This window comes from Aquarana catesbeiana, linkage group LG05, assembly GCF_042186555.1.
Source record: "Aquarana catesbeiana isolate 2022-GZ linkage group LG05, ASM4218655v1, whole genome shotgun sequence".
NCBI classification, from domain to species: domain Eukaryota; kingdom Metazoa; phylum Chordata; class Amphibia; order Anura; family Ranidae; genus Aquarana; species Aquarana catesbeiana.
In genome coordinates this window covers 476,188,336-476,204,830 of record NC_133328.1, presented here as the reverse complement: position 1 = coordinate 476,204,830, position 16,495 = coordinate 476,188,336, and the positions used below count along the sequence as shown (strand labels likewise).

General features: G+C 41.6%; 1 protein-coding gene across 2 annotated transcripts in view; it reads left to right on the top strand.

Moving 5' to 3' along the window:
- TMEM241 (transmembrane protein 241) overlaps window positions 1–16,495 on the top strand; it is a 218,584-nt gene that overhangs the window by 77,382 nt on the left and 124,707 nt on the right. For both annotated transcript variants that reach the window (XM_073631474.1, XM_073631475.1), the window contains exons 8-10: window positions 12,797–12,845; window positions 15,795–15,840; window positions 16,206–16,241. In XM_073631474.1, coding sequence (XP_073487575.1) covers window positions 12,797–12,845; window positions 15,795–15,840; window positions 16,206–16,241 — 131 coding nt within the window. The remainder of the gene's footprint in view (window positions 1–12,796; window positions 12,846–15,794; window positions 15,841–16,205; window positions 16,242–16,495) is intronic.

Genomic DNA, 16,495 nt, shown 5'->3' with positions numbered 1-16,495 from the left:
TTTAGGTTAACAAACGCTTTAAGGATTAACGTTTTCGCCGCCACCCTTTCGCCACCATGGCGGGGGGTATTACACAAAATCCGGTGGCTGCAGCCACCGGGATTGTATGTGAAACTGACAGGGAGAATCCTGCCTGCCAGGTGAGAGCGTTCGGGCTCGCACACACCCCCAGTACCGGCACCCCCCCCTGCCGTGGCGCACCGCCATGCTTACTGGGCTCCACTTGCCCATTGGTGGGCCCACACACATCCGCTCTCCTCCCCTTCTTGTGTCACTTCCGGGTCACGTTCTCGCTGTCCCCGGCTCGCTTTGCCGGTGTGGGATGTTTTGCAATGTGATCTGCATTGCAAAACATTCAGTGGAATACAGGGGAGATATGCAGGGTCTTTTAGACCCTCCATACCTCAATAAAGAGAACCTGTCACCTAAAAATCATCACATAGGGGACTGTTTGTCCCCTATGTGATTAAAAAAAAAAGTTTAGTAAAAAAAATGTGTTTATATTTTTTTTGCAAAAAAAAAAAAAGTTACACCCAAGCATATAAACCCCCCCAAATTTTTTTTGAGGCCCCCCCACCCCACATATACACATGCACCAACGTAAACGCATGCGTCGGGGCGCCTACGTGTGAAAATGTCGATTGCAATGCACATGTTACATATCGCTGCTTACGCTGGAGTAAGAGCAATAATTCTAACACCAGACCTCCTCCATAATACTAAATTGATACCTATAGGGGGTTTTTGAAGCGTTGCCTATAGAAAATATATATTTTTACGTGAAAGGTTGCTTAAAGGTGCATTCACACTGCAGCTAAAAAAAAAAAAAACCAAAAAACAGCTTTTACAGGCAATTTGAGCTTTTATTTCCCTGCCTAAAAGCTTGAAGAAGTTTGTGCTTTTTTGTGCTCATTTTTTTTTTAGCTTTTTTTTTTTTGAGCTTTTTTGAGCATAAGCGCTTTTCTTCACAAACCTTCCACTCGGCTTATTTTTGCTTTTTTTTTTTTTTTTTTGTTTGTGTGTGTGTGAACTATTTTTGTGCTTTTTCACACTTTTTTGCATTTTTGGGCACTTAGGCGTCTTTTATGCTCGAAAGCTCCTCTCAAAAACACAGGTTTGGTGGGGTTTTTTTTCTGCCTGTAAGAGCACATGCTTGTAAACTCCTGTGCTTGGACACATTGGGGCTGATTTACGAACATGTTGGCGCATTTGCGTGAGCAGGAATAGTTATTGCGACATGGCGCATACTTAAAGGAATAGAAACTAGCTGGTGACTTGCGCCGGATGCGCGGAATCGTTGCGCGCATGGGCGCAGACACATTCTTAAATACAGAACAGACATCGGGCACTTGCTCATTGTAATGCTGATCATGTTAATGAGCTTTTCATATCACATGAGGAATATTGCTTCCAGTTTTATTCCATTCATTAATTTCTTTTTGAAACAACTAAATTAATTATTCTAGAGATCTTCCTCCAATCAACAACTGTGCGGATATTCCCTGGACTTAGATGTGAAATGTCATAATTGTCAAAATGTAATTGTGTGCATTTTATGGTGATAATCATTGGTGACCTGAAACTTCCATGAAAACATCTTCTTAATACATGTCTGTGTATTATGCATTCTGGACAATTCATTTCCCCATACACTGTGCAATTTGATTGGATAACATATAAATCTACTCATCTATCCGAGCAATTCTTTCCCCATACACTGTGCAATCTGATTGGATGACTTTAAATCCACTCATTTGTCTGAGCAATTCTTTCCCCATACACTGTGCAATGTGTAAAGGGTTAATACCCAAAAGAGAAAGCAGCTTGTGTCTGGTGGTGTAGCTGATTAGTAACTCCTATTCAGAATGTGTCAGCACAAAACCAGATGCAGTTCCGTGCGTTTTTTTTTTCTGCCCTGAGGCTGGATTCACACCTATGCATTTTTAGTGCTTTTTGCATTTTGCAGATTTGCACTACAGAACGTGTTCCATATGAGACCATGTTAAATGGACTGTACTGCAAATCTGCAAAATGCAAAAAGCACTAAAACTGCATAGGTGTGATTCAGCCTCAGGGCCAGTTCACACTAGATGCAGTTCCGTTTTTTTCTGCACCAATACAGTCAGTTCCGGTCAGTTTCTGCACCAGAAACTGACTGCATGGTGTGAATTAGATCTATTGGAATACATGGAAAACACTGTGCATGCATTTGTAGTGCAGAAAAAAGCACACGGAACTGCATCTGGTGTGAACTAGCACTAAAAATGCATGCAGTGTTTTCCATGTATTCCAATGGCTCTAGTTCACACCACGCAGTCAGTTTCTAGTCAGTTCCGGTGCAGAAAAAAAGCGCTCGGAACTGCATCTGGTGTGAATTGGCCCTCAGAACTTTAGTTCTTAAAGAAACCAAAGGTAGTAATGTTGTAACCCCTTTTTTTGAACAAGCATGAAAAATATATTGCTCACAAAGAGGGGAGTATTTCCAGCATATTATCTGTGTGATCATGTGTGTGTCTATGGGTAGTCCCCCCCCCCCCTCCCTTTGTATATTATCTGTGTGATCATGTGTGTGTCTATGGGTAGTCCCCCCCCCTCCCTTTGTATATTATCTGTGTGATCATGTGTGTGTCTATGGGTAGTCCCCCCCCCCTCCCTTTGTATATTATCTGTGTGATCATGTGTGTGTCTATGGGTAGTCCCCCCCCCCCTCCCTTTGTATATTATCTGTGTGATCATGTGTGTGTCTATGGGTAGTCCCCCCCCCTCCCTTTGTATATTATCTGTGTGATCATGTGTGTATCTATGGGTAGTCCCCCCCCCCCCCTCCCTTTGTATATTATCTGTGTGATCATGTGTGTGTCTATGGGTAGTCCCCCCCCTCCTCCCTTTGTATATTATCTGTGTGATCATGTGTGTGTCTATGGGTAGTCCCCCCCCCCTCCCTTTGTATATTATCTGTGTGATCATGTGTGTGTCTATGGGTAGTCCCCCCCCCTCCCTTTGTATATTATCTGTGTGATCATGTGTGTGTCTATGGGTAGTCCCCCCCCCCCCCTCCCTTTGTATATTATCTGTGTGATCATGTGTGTGTCTATGGGTAGTCCCCCCCCCCCCCCTCCCTTTGTATATTATCTGTGTGATCATGTGTGTGTCTATGGGTAGTCCCCCCCCCCCCTCCCTTTGTATATTATCTGTGTGATCATGTGTGTGTCTATGAGTAGTCCCCCCCCCCCCCTCCCTTTGTATATTATCTGTGTGATCATGTGTGTGTCTATGAGTAGTCCCCCCCCCCCCTCCCTTTGTATATTATCTGTGTGATCATGTGTGTGTCTATGAGTAGTCCCCCCCCCCTCCCTTTGTATATTATCTGTGTGATCATGTGTGTGTCTATGAGTAGTCCCCCCCCCTCCCTTTGTATATTATCTGTGTGATTATGTGTGTGTCTATGGGTAGTCCCCCCCCCCTCCCTTTGTATATTATCTGTGTGATCATGTGTGTGTCTATGGGTAGTCCCCCCCCCCTCCCTTTGTATATTATCTGTGTGATCATGTGTGTGTCTATGGGTAGTCCCCCCCCCCCCTCCCTTTGTATATTATCTGTGTGATCATGTGTGTGTCTATGGGTAGTCCCCCCCCCCTCCCTTTGTATATTATCTGTGTGATCATGTGTGTGTCTATGGGTAGTCCCCCCCCCCCCTCCCTTTGTATATTATCTGTGTGATCATGTGTGTGTCTATGAGTAGTCCCCCCCCCCCCCCCTCCCTTTGTATATTATCTGTGTGATCATGTGTGTGTCTATGAGTAGTCCCCCCCCCCCCTCCCTTTGTATATTATCTGTGTGATCATGTGTGTGTCTATGAGTAGTCCCCCCCCCCCCTCCCTTTGTATATTATCTGTGTGATCATGTGTGTGTCTATGAGTAGTCCCCCCCCCCCCCTCCCTTTGTATATTATCTGTGTGATCATGTGTGTGTCTATGAGTAGTCCCCCCCCCCTCCCTTTGTATATTATCTGTGTGATCATGTGTGTGTCTATGAGTAGTCCCCCCCCCTCCCTTTGTATATTATCTGTGTGATCATGTGTGTGTCTATGAGTAGTCCCCCCCCCCCCCCTCCCTTTGTATATTATCTGTGTGATCATGTGTGTGTCTATGAGTAGACCCCCCCCCCCTTACCTTTGTATATTATCTGTGTGATCATGTGTGTGTCTTTGGGTAGTCCCCCCCCTCCCTTTGTATATTATCTGTGTGATTATGTGTGTGTCTTTGGGTAGTCCCCCCCCTCCCTTTGTATATTATCTGTGTGATTATGTGTGTGTCTTTGGGTAGTCCCCCCCCTCCCTTTGTATATTATCTGTGTGATTATGTGTGTGTCTTTGGGTAGTCCCCCCCCTCCCTTTGTATATTATCTGTGTGATTATGTGTGTGTCTTTGGGTAGTCCCCCCCTCCCTTTGTATATTATCTGTGTGATTATGTGTGTGTCTTTGGGTAGTCCCCCCCCTCCCTTTGTATATTATCTGTGTGATTATGTGTGTGTCTTTGGGTAGTCCCCCCCCCTCCCTTTGTATATTATCTGTGTGATTATGTGTGTGTCTTTGGGTAGTCCCCCCCTCCCTTTGTATATTATCTGTGTGATTATGTGTGTGTCTTTGGGTAGTCCCCCCCCTCCCTTTGTATATTATCTGTGTGATTATGTGTGTGTCTTTGGGTAGTCCCCCCCCTCCCTTTGTATATTATCTGTGTGATTATGTGTGTGTCTTTGGTTAGTCCCCCCCTCCCTTTGTATATTATCTGTGTGATCATGTGTGTGTCTTTGGGTAGTCCCCCCCCCCTCCCTTTGTATATTATCTGTGTGATCATGTGTGTGTCTATGGGTAGTCCCCCCCCTCCCTTTGTATATTATCTGTGTGATTATGTGTGTGTCTATATGTATATATTATTATAATAAATCTATATAAAAAACACACACACACACAGCATACATTAAGGCCCAGTTCACGCTTGTGCGATGCCAGACATCGCATGTAATTCGCAGCGCACTGCCGTTCACATCATATGCGATGTCTGTGCGGTGCGATATCAGCCATACAGATAGTATGGCTGATATCGCACCGCATTCGGTCCAAACACGCACAGGACCCTTATTTCTGTTCGGACCAGAATCAGATCGCATGTATGTTCACACATATGCGATCCGATTCATGTCCGAACTGTCAGTTTGCAGTGCGATATGCAAGCTGAACTGGGGGTGTCGTTAACAATGTATTGACACTCCCCTGTGATTCGCATATGGCAGTGTGAACTGACATGCGAGTCGGTGCGATGCGGGTACCCGCAGTGGATTTGCAGTGTTCTTGCATCGCACCAGTGTGAACCGGGCCTTATGCAGATTTTGACCATAAATATGTAATGTGTCTAGCCACTAAGGCCCAATTCCCACTGGTGCGATGCGAGAATACTGCGAATCCACTGCGGGTTCCCGCATCACCCGCATCTTCACATCACCCCCATAATATTGGCACTTCCAGCTTCTTTTAACTTTGAGTTGAAGATGTCCTGTGCCATGTCCATAGTGGCGCACTGATCGCCTCCTCCCATGCGCCGAGATTACTGTAGTAAATGGGGAATAGCGCTGTTCTATTCACACTAATGCGTTTTTTGATGCATTTTGCAGAAATGCATGGGAATTTTTTAACATGGGTTCCTATGGAACATGTTCACATCAATGCATTTTTGTGCCTCTGCGTTTTTGGAAAGGGTCGGGGACTTTTTTCATGCAAAAAGCAGCGTTTTGCATGTAATAGAATTCAATGGACCCGCATCCAAAACGCAAGTACCGTGTTTTTACAGCGGTTTTAACGCGTTTTTGCAGGGTTTTTTTCCTTTCTTTTTTTTTACTCTGTATACAGTATAAAAAAAAAAACGCAAAACGGCGCAAAAACGCATGTTCAAAAAGGCGGTAAGCACCGCAAAAAGCACTGCAGAAACGCTCAAAAGCAACATGCATAGATGTGAATCGAGCCTTGCCGGCACAAACGTTTCATAAATACCAAAACGTACATTGCGCCTCAGCGTGCACCTCAACTCATGGCGCAAACAGTTCGTAAATCAGCCCCCTTGTATGGGGAAATGAATTGCTCAGACAAATGAGTGTATTTAAATGTCATCCAATCAGATTGCACAGTGTATGGGGAAATGAATTGTCCAGAATGCACAATACACAGACATGTATTGAAAAGATGTTTTCATGGAAGTTTCGGCTCCACCAATGATTATAGACTATCACCATAAAATGCACAATTACAAGTCCAGGGAACATCTGCACAGTTGTTGATAGGAGGAAAATCTCTAGAATGAATATTGAGTTGTTTCAAAAAGAAGTGAATGAATGGAATAAAACTGGAAGCAACATTCTCCATGTGATAAGGAAAAGCTCATTAACATGATTAGAACTACAATGAGCAAGTGCCCGATGTATAAGCAGTTGTGCACGCTGGAGAACGCAGATGCGCCTGTGTGCAACACACATATTTAACAAGCTAAAGCGTGTGCGCCCTGTCGGGCAAGGATGAAATGGTGTGCTTTGACAATGCGCATGTGCAGTTGAGTAAGCTGAAAGAAGGGTGTAAAAAGGCTTGATTAGTTGTAAGACAGATCTACATGTTCTGGACAGAATTTGTGCATTTAAACAATATTATATACATACTTTTTAGCCTGGTAACAGAAGATGGTAAACTGTAGTAAAGTTATCCACAGTATTCAGACAAAAATGTAGAAGATTATATTGGCTGCACTTGCTAATGGTAGGCGCGAAGGATTGTGCAAGTACGCAATAGCGCTTACTATGTAAATATGGTTTGGTGCATATAAGTGCACCATAATTTTTGATAAATGTCTTGAGTCCCGTTTTTTGTGCAACTGCTCCAATTTCTCCACTGCACCACAGGCGCAGGTCTTTAGTAAATCACCCCCATTGGCTAACATGGAGGGGAGTTTCCAGGCACAAGAAATGAGAGCTCAAAAAGGTTCAAAAGCGTGTAGGAGCAGCTTCTTTGAGATGCAGTGTGCATGAGCCCTTAAACTGACTTTATCTGCAGATCGAAGTTCATCCATTTGATTTGTAGATGAATAAACAAAAAGATAGATATAAAAAGAAACAATGTTTCTTTTGAAAGTTATGTTTCAGTGGCTGAGCAATGTTGTTGATAAACATTGCGCTGCTGCTTTTTTTTGACTGCTGCAATTGCCAGGACTTCATTTACAATATAGCTGTCAACCCCACTGACCAATCAACAAGTGATCGGTTGTTAAGGACACAGCGGCCACCCCGCTCCTTTAACAACCGATAATTGCCGACCCCCTTTTTAAAAAAAATTATTTTACATTTAAGAGGGGGAATACCTCTGACCGATGAAAGAACCGTGCCTGAAAGTTTCAGGCATTGGAGCATTTGAGTGTGTACCAATACTCGTGCAAAGGCTTAGTATCCGCACCTGCAACCCTAATTGACATAAAATAAAATTTGGTTTTAAATATTGTGTTATGCTCTGTACACATGACCGGTTTTCCCATCTGAATAAACTCTGTAGGTTTTTCCGACGGAGTTCAGACAGAATTCCGATCAAGATGTCTTGCATACACATGGTCACACCAAATTCCGACCGTCCAGAACGCGGTGACGTACAATACGTACGACGGGACTAGAAAACGGAAGTTCAATAGCCAGTAGCCAATAGCTTCCGTCTCGTACTTTCTTCAGAGCATGCGTCGTTTTTGGTACGTTGGAACAGCATACAGACGATCGGTTTTCCCGATAAGAGTTGGTTCCGTCGGAAAAATTTAGAACATGTTCTTTTTCTAGGTCCGTCAGAATTTTTGACGTAAAAAGTCCGATGGGGCATACACACGATCGGAATATGCAATGAAAAGCTCCTGTCCGACTTTTTCTGTCTGACATTCTGCTCGTGTCTACGTGGCATAAGAGTGGTTCTCAAAGGAATACTTTTTTTTTTTTCTCCAAATAATTCCTCAAAATAACTTAGACCCCATACACATTGGTTGTTTAGCTCTGGTGCATGGGGCACTAGCATTTAGCTTCTGGAAGAGGGCACAGATGCGCTGTCCAGCCCCACTGCCAGCAGCCTGCCATACTCTGAGAAGCTGACAGCTGCAGGAGCTGGGTGCTGCACCTAGTGGTATGTAAGTTTAGTGCAGTATAGGCCCAGGGATGCAAGAAGTCTGTGTTCTGGGCATTCATCTCTGGGCACATAATGCTCATATATATATATATATATATATATATATATATATATATATATATATATATATATATATATATATATATATATATATATATATATATATATATATATACACACACAACAGTGTTAAACAACCAGTGTGCATGGAGCCTTGTACAACCCCAGACAAATTTTCTTATTTTAAATTGTAAACACAGTTGTCACCTGCATCGGCTTTGCCCAAATAGTCCCAGTTTTTTACAGTAAATACTGCTCTGGCATTGGTGTATCCAAGACCGTGCTCTGAGATGGTGGATGAGGTTCCTGACCAGCAGGAATAGCGGAAGTGACTTTCAATATGCACAAGCAATTCTCATGGCACAACCACTACTACACACAAACCTCACCGATGGCCTGCCTGATTTCTCAGTTGTACAGGTGCATTATTGTGGACACTGCAATTCTTTTCTCTTAGGGCAGTTCACACCACAATTTCTGTATTCCAGATGTGTTTCAGTGTGTGCATTTTTTAGGTTTTTTTATGTTCCGTTACAGTACGTTATTCCCCTCCTTATTTTCTTTATCTCAATTTAGAAGGTGTGCATTCCAGTGCGTTATTCCCCTCTTATTTTCCTCATCTCAATTTAAAAGTGTGTTCTGGTGCATTTTTGATGCATTTTGCCACTTTCCAGATGCATTCCATACAGAAAAAATGCAGCAGGTTCTACTTTGACTGCACTTGAACACACTAATGAAAGCATGCGCATGCTCAGAATACAATAAGCAATAGGGGACATTTCTTCATCCATTTGGATTTGCATTGTAAGAAGGTTCAGTGAAGCACAATTATTATGCGACACTGCAAACCAGGATGCAGAACCTGTATAATGAGCAAATGTCCTTGTCTTATGTACACAAAAACGAAAGCCCCGTCCACACTATTAGATTTTCTGCAGATCTTTGTCTTCAGATTTACCAAAACCATATAATATGAGATCAAACCGTAGCCTCCCTGACGGTATTCCTGAGTGTGGCTCGGGGTTAAATTTCAGCACCATTAGCGGTAACCCCGAGCCACACTCGGGATTGCATTGCAGGATCCTGGAGTGGTATACTTACCTTGTCCCCAGGATCCTGCAATGTCCCCCCGCGCTGTCTGCGGGCTCCGTCCTCCTCCCGAAGCCTCTCTGTGCCGGGCTCCATTCCCTGCAAGTGTCGCGACGCACGGGGGCGGAGCCTGGCGACAAATTCAAAAAAATGTAAAAATCATAACACATACAGTACTGTAATCTTACAGATTACAGTACTGTATGAAATCATTTCACATCCCTTTTGTCCAATGCCCTGCATGCAGTTTTATATTATATATACTGTTCTTTCTGCCTGGAAACTTGAGATTGTCCATAGCAACCAAAAAGTGTCCCTTTACATCAAAAGTGGTTTTAGACCAGCTAGAAAACAGCGATAAATTAGAACACTTGCAGAATTGAGCGATAGTGAATCGTGGGGAAATTTATTTTATTATTATTATTTTTTTTTTTTTTAATTATTTATATTTATTCTATTATAATTTATGATTTTGTGTTTCAAACTTCATCATACCCGGGATATCTACTAGGCTCTTGGTGGACATATTTAAGTGTGTTATTGCTAAGAATTACAGGCCTACAATATAAAACGCCAAATTTCTATGCAAAATAATTGTACCGCTTTGAGACGCAAAAATCTGAAATAATCATACCGCCAGGGAGGTTAAGAGTTTCAATTTGTATGCAATCAGGCAGGCCCTTGCACTATATGTTTTTGGTAAATCTAAAGACAAAAATCTGTAGAACATCTAATTGTTTGTATGGGGTCAAACTGTACACAGAAACAAGGCTTTTAAAACATTGACACATATTTATAAGGTTATTTCTATGAAGATGATTTCTTTTAAGAATGATTTACTTTTTTAACTTATATCTAAAAGTTTGATGGGCTACACATTCTCTCTAAAGCAAACATATAAGGCCATGCAAAGACGACAGACAACAGAGGTTCTTCATTTTGGCTTTGCATTTTTTTACCTATAATAAGTGCTGTCATACAGTGTGCAATGATTTTGAACTGGTAAATCATTCAGTGGATTTCCTTTGAGAATCCAGAAGCTTTTCTCATTGCCCTGGATGATTAATACCCATACATGAGGACATATAACTGGTTCACCTCTGCTCCTACTCTGTATATAGTAGCTGAACTGTAATGTTATTGTACCGTGTCTAAAATCACGTCAGCTGCCCTGTTTTTAAACGATGTGGTCAATACGCCTTCAATAACTAGAACAATTCACAGCTTCACATACTGTATCCTGGGGCAATTGTATGTGTGTCATTTTGTTAGATGTTGGTGCAGAGCAATGGGTTTATCACAGGACTGAATTTGCACAAAGCAGGCAATGGGTTGCTACAAGGCATCATAATAGTGTATGTTTTTTATTTGGTTAATAGCATACTTTACTTAACACAGCTTTGTATCTAAAGTGTCTATTAGAATGGAAGGCAGCCGGTTTGCCTAATGTGCTGTATGAAGTGGTAATTATCCCAGCTGCGTGTTCTGCTACTGGGGGTCCTTTATAGAAAATCAGGCAAATTATCTTGCTGTAAATTGTCTGTTTAAATATTAGCTTAAACAATACCTTGCAGATTTACACTAATAAGAGTATTGTATTTACTTTATTTGGTGTCTTGGTCCGTAGAGTTTAAAGCTGGCCCACCGAGGCAAGCAGCCAAACACACTAATATATATATATATTTATATATATGTGTGTATGCATATATTTGTATATAAATATACATATACACACACACACACTATATTTCCAAAAGTATTGGGATACCTCTCTTTACACGCACGTGAACTTTAGTAATGAGTTGGCCCACCCTTTTCAGCTATAACAGCTTCAAATTTTCTGAGAAGGCTGTCCACAAGGTTTAGGAGTGTGTCTATGGGAATGTTTGACCATTCTTCCAGAAGCTTATTTGTGAGGTCAGGCACTGATGTTGAACAAGAAGGCCTGGCTCGCAGTCTTCACTCCAGTTTTTCCCAAAGGTGTTCTATCGGGTAGAGGCCAGGACTCTTTGTAGGCCAGTCAAGTTCCTCCACCCCAAACTCGCTCATCCTTGTCTTTATGGACCTTGCTTTTTTCACTGGTGCGCAGTCACTTTGGAACAGTAAGGGGCCATCCCCGAACTTGAGAAGTTGGGAGCATTAAATTGTCCAAAATGTCTTGGTATGCTGACACCTTAAGAGTTCCCTTCACTGGAACTAAGTCGCCAAGCACGACCCCTGAAAAACAACCCCACACCATAATTGGCCCTTCCACCAAATGATTTGGACCAGTGCACAAGTCAAAGTCCATAAAGACATGGATGAGCTAGTTTGGGGTGGAGGAACTTTACTGGTCTGCACAGAGTTCTGACCTCAACCCGACAGAACACTTTTGGGATGAATTAGAGTGGAGACCGCGAGCCAGGCCTTCTCATCCACATCAGTGCCTGACCTCACAAATGCACTTCTGGAAGAATGGTCAAACATTCCCATAGACACACTCCTAAACCTTGTGGACAGCCTTCCCAGAAGAGATGATGCTGTTATAGCTGCAAAGGGTGGGCCAACTCAATATTGAACCCTGCACAATATAGTGTACATCAACTAAAGTAAGTACACACAAGTGAGGCAGCACCAAGTGAGAGTACAAGGAAAGGTGGATGTGAGGAGCTGAACTGATTGATGAACAAACCTCTAGCATGAAGTGGCACCGTCTACCCCCCCCCCCCCCCCCACGCAGAAGAATGACGATGACCTCCACTAAGATATCAACTGAAGTCAACAAAAAGAGCGCCAGATGGTCATCTTATATGTCCATAATTTATAGATAAAATTAGGACAACAGGAAGATGAAAGGTATCCATGTTCTGGGGGGGCAAAAAAGCCCCCTTCATCGGAGTTCAAATAAGTATAAGAAAATTCCTAGAGAATTGTATATATAAAAGCTAAAAAGAAGGCGTTCCAAATTGGAGAGGGAGCATTGATGATCATAATTTGATAAACTTGCAGTGAGTTTCTCAAGCGCACGTTCTGTATGACCATAAATATATTCTGATCAGAATAAAATTATTCTGATTAGGACACTTTGCAGAATATTTTAAAGTTGGAGTCCTAGTGGAAGCTTTTTTTTTTTTTTTTTCATTTGAGCCCTGATGAAGGGGGGTTGTTTGGCCCTTAAAACATGTTGGCAGTCTTTCATCTTCCCTTCCCATGAACCTAATTTTATCAATATTAAATATGGACTACTAAGATGACTGACGCTCATTTTTTGTGGACTTCACAGAAAAAGAAAATTGACAAGGAAGGACTGAAAGGGTTAAGCATACCAAATGCCAGGGTGTTGCATATCAATTGTCATCTGTCTATGTATTTCAGCTTTGTATTTACCGGTTTGTCTGGAATTCAGCTTTCAAAAGAATATAAATTCTCCTTAATATTGTATATACACTGTATTATCTTTGTTTTCTTTACAGTTTGATAGAGACGGTTATTTTTGGGCTGTGATACATCTAGTTTGTTCAGGTACGTGCACCTGATGGCACATAACATAACATTAAACTTGGCTGAAAGTAACTAACCATCAAAATTAAAGTGAATCTGTTCCCCATGTTAAATATTTAAATGTATAGCCTAAAAGCAGACACCACAAGATGCATGTTATCTTTTTTAACCAGAAAAGCCTCTTCTGTGCCCCCCAATTTACTATTGGTAGGAGACTTCTTGGCTAAAAGTAGTCAATGCCATTCTAACACTGAAGACCACCGTCCTATATTTGCAGGTTTGTTGTCTATACCCAGTCACCCATTGTGCCCAAGTGTTTGTGAATAGATATCCTGATATAATCAGGGTTTTTGTAAAAATTATTTTTCTTTTTTCATCTAACTAGAGAAACTGCTTTTGAAATATTTGTCTTAGGAAATTAATTTGTAGATACAGTGAAAGATTTTTCATACAGTGGGGACGGAAAGTATTCAGACCTCCTTAAATGTTTCACTCTGTTATATTGCAGCCATTTGCTAAAATCATTTAAGTTAATTTTTTTCCTCATTATTGTACACACAGCACCCCATATTGACATTTTTGAAGATTTATTAAAAAAGAAAACCTGAAATATCACATGGTCCTAAGTATTCAGACCCTTTGCTGTGACACTCATATATTTAGTTCTACACCTTCATTTGAGTCCAGCTGTGTTTGATTATACTGATTGGACTTGATTAGGAAAGCCACACACCTGTCTATATAAGATCTTACAGCTCACAGTGCATGTCAGAGCAAATGAGAATCATGAGTCAAAGGAACTGCCTGAAGAGCTCAGAGACAGAATTGTGGCAAGGCACAGATCTGGCCAAGGTTACAAAAAAATTTCTGCTGCACTTTAGGTTCCTAAGAGCACAGTGGCCTCCATAATCCTTAAATGGAAGACGTTTGGGACGACCAGAACCCTTCCTAGAGCTGGCTGTCCGGCCAAACTGAGCTATCGGGGGAGAAGAGCCTTGGTGAGAGAAGTAAAGAAGAACCCAAAGATCACTGTGGCTGAGCTCCATAGATGCAGTCGGGAGATGTTAGAAAGTTGTAGAAAGTCGACCATCACTGCAGCCCTCCACCGGTCAGGGCTTTATGGCAAAGTGGCCTGACGGAAGCCTCTCCTCAGTGCAAGACACATGAAAGCCCGTATGGAATTTGCTAAAAAAACACCTGAAGGATTCCAAGATGGTGAGAAATAAGATTCTCTGGTCTGATGAGACCAAGATAGAACTTTTTGGCCTTAATTCTAAGCGGTATGTATGGAAAAAAACAGGCACTGCTCATCACCTGTCCAATACAGTCCCAACAGTGAAGCATGGTGGTGGCAGCGTAATGCTGTGGGGGTTTTTTTCAGCTGCAGGAACAGAACGACTGCTTGCAATTGAGAGAAAGATGAATGCGGCCAAGTACAGGGATATCCTGGATGGAAACCTTCTCCAGAGTGCTCAGGACCTCAGACTGGGCCGAAGGTTTACCTTCCAACAAGACAATGACCCTAAGCACACAGCTAAAATAATGAAGGAGTGGCTTCACAACAACTCTGTGACTGTTCTTGAATGGCCCAGCCAGAGCCCTGACTTAAACCCAATTGAGCATCTCTGGAGAGACCTAAAAATGGCTGTCCACCAACGTTTACCATCCAACCTGACAGAACTGGAGAGGATCTACAAGGAGGAATGGCAGAGGATCCCCAAATCCAGGTGTGAAAAACTTGTTGCATCTTTCCCAAAAAGACTCATGGCTGTATTAGATCAAAAGGGTGCTTCTACTAAATACTGAGCAAAGGGTCTGAATACTTAGGACCATGTGATATTTCAGTTTTTTTCTTTTTTAATAAATCTGCAAAAATGTCAACAATTCTGTGTTTTTCTGTCAATATGGGGTGCTGTGTGTACATTAATGAGGAAAAAAAATGAACTTAAATGATTTTAGCAAATTGCTGCAATATAACAGAGTGAAAACTTTAAGGGGGTCTGAATACTTTCAGTCCCCACTGTACAACGTATTTCAGCTTTAGTATTTCAGAATAACCACAGTTACCAAGTGTATATCCAACATGAATTCTAATATGTCTTAACACTTTGCAGCTTGCAATTTTTTTTTCCATCTTATTTCATGTGACCTATAACCAAACCCTAATATAGGGTATTGCTGGAGCTCAGTCTAGGGGCTGACTTTATGCATATGTTTACATAGTACAGACGATCAGAAAATCGGACGAAAAATACAGCTTTCAAAGTGATCATACGATAATGTTATCGCTCGAACGCAGCTTTCGAGAGCCGATCACGACAGTTCATGAGAAATTATCTGAAGGAACAAACGCGAAAGCTTTTCTCGTAAAATACCAAAACAAAAGATTTTTGAATAATCAGTACAGTATTCGTCCGAAAAAAATCAGAAGACCATGCATGCTCGGAAACTATAGAATACATTACAATACAATACATTACTTCTTAGTAACCTCTTCATTTTAGATATAAGACTAGCATGCAAAAAGCAGACGACCATTCATCCGATATTCTCATCGTGTGTATGAGGCTTAAGAGTGGTCTTTTAGCTAACCCCCTTCTTCAGATTTCGCTATCCTCTTACATTAGAGTATGACTTCAAAACGTTTTTTAAATAATCTCCTGAAAATCCCACCTTTGACAGTTGTTAATGGAACCCAAACAACAAGTGTCACCATTGGAAGAAATCCCTCCGCTATTGTTGCAGTGAATACTTTGCATTGCTCAGTTTCTCTGAGGACAGTTGCCACCAGAACAAATAGTGACGTTACGTTACATCTCCCCAATGAGGACACAGAAGCCAATGACAACCTGCCATATCTCTAACCTTCCCCCATTTAACTCAAATTGCAAAAAAAATAAATAAAAATGCTTGACTGAAGTTATACATTAAAGATAATAATAATACATGTTATGCAATCTTTTTATCCAGGATGCTACAGAGTATTCCAGAAATCTCAGAAGTCAAGTTTGCTAAGGTAGTATACATGAATAATGGTAACTAAATATAAATGTACATTAGTATGAGTTCTGTCTCTCAGGACTTTGTGCTATATTCAATTTGGGGCTGCTTAACAATGGAAACTGGAACTGTCTTTGTTCCTTCTCTGAGGAGCAAACTTAAAAAACAAACATTCTTAAACTGTGTGGATTATACTACAATAGTAACAAAGGATACAACACAATGGTGTGAGGAAATATATGTACTTGCCAAGGGCAGTTATGCTTTTTGCTTATTACTTTTTACATTACATAATTATGGCATAAGCACTGCATCCAAACAATATATAACCCAGCATTTTTGCGACCGCCGTCTCATTTTATTTCTTTTTCTTTTTCTCAGTGACCTTGATCAACAGTATATAAATTATTTTTTCAGGTAAGTATGATCTATATATTTTTTTGGGTGGTGTATAATTGTTTAAGGCTGGGTTCACACTTTTGCGAACATCCATTAAGCAACAGCAGGAGATTTTGACTGGCTCTCTATGGAGCCGGTTCACATATCTCCGCTGCGGCTCCAGTGCGAATTTGCACAGGAGCCCTGTGCGTCTTTTGGTCCGTTTCAGGTCCAAATTCAGCCAAAAATTCGGGCTGAAATCGTACCTGAAACAGTGAACGGGGACGCACCGA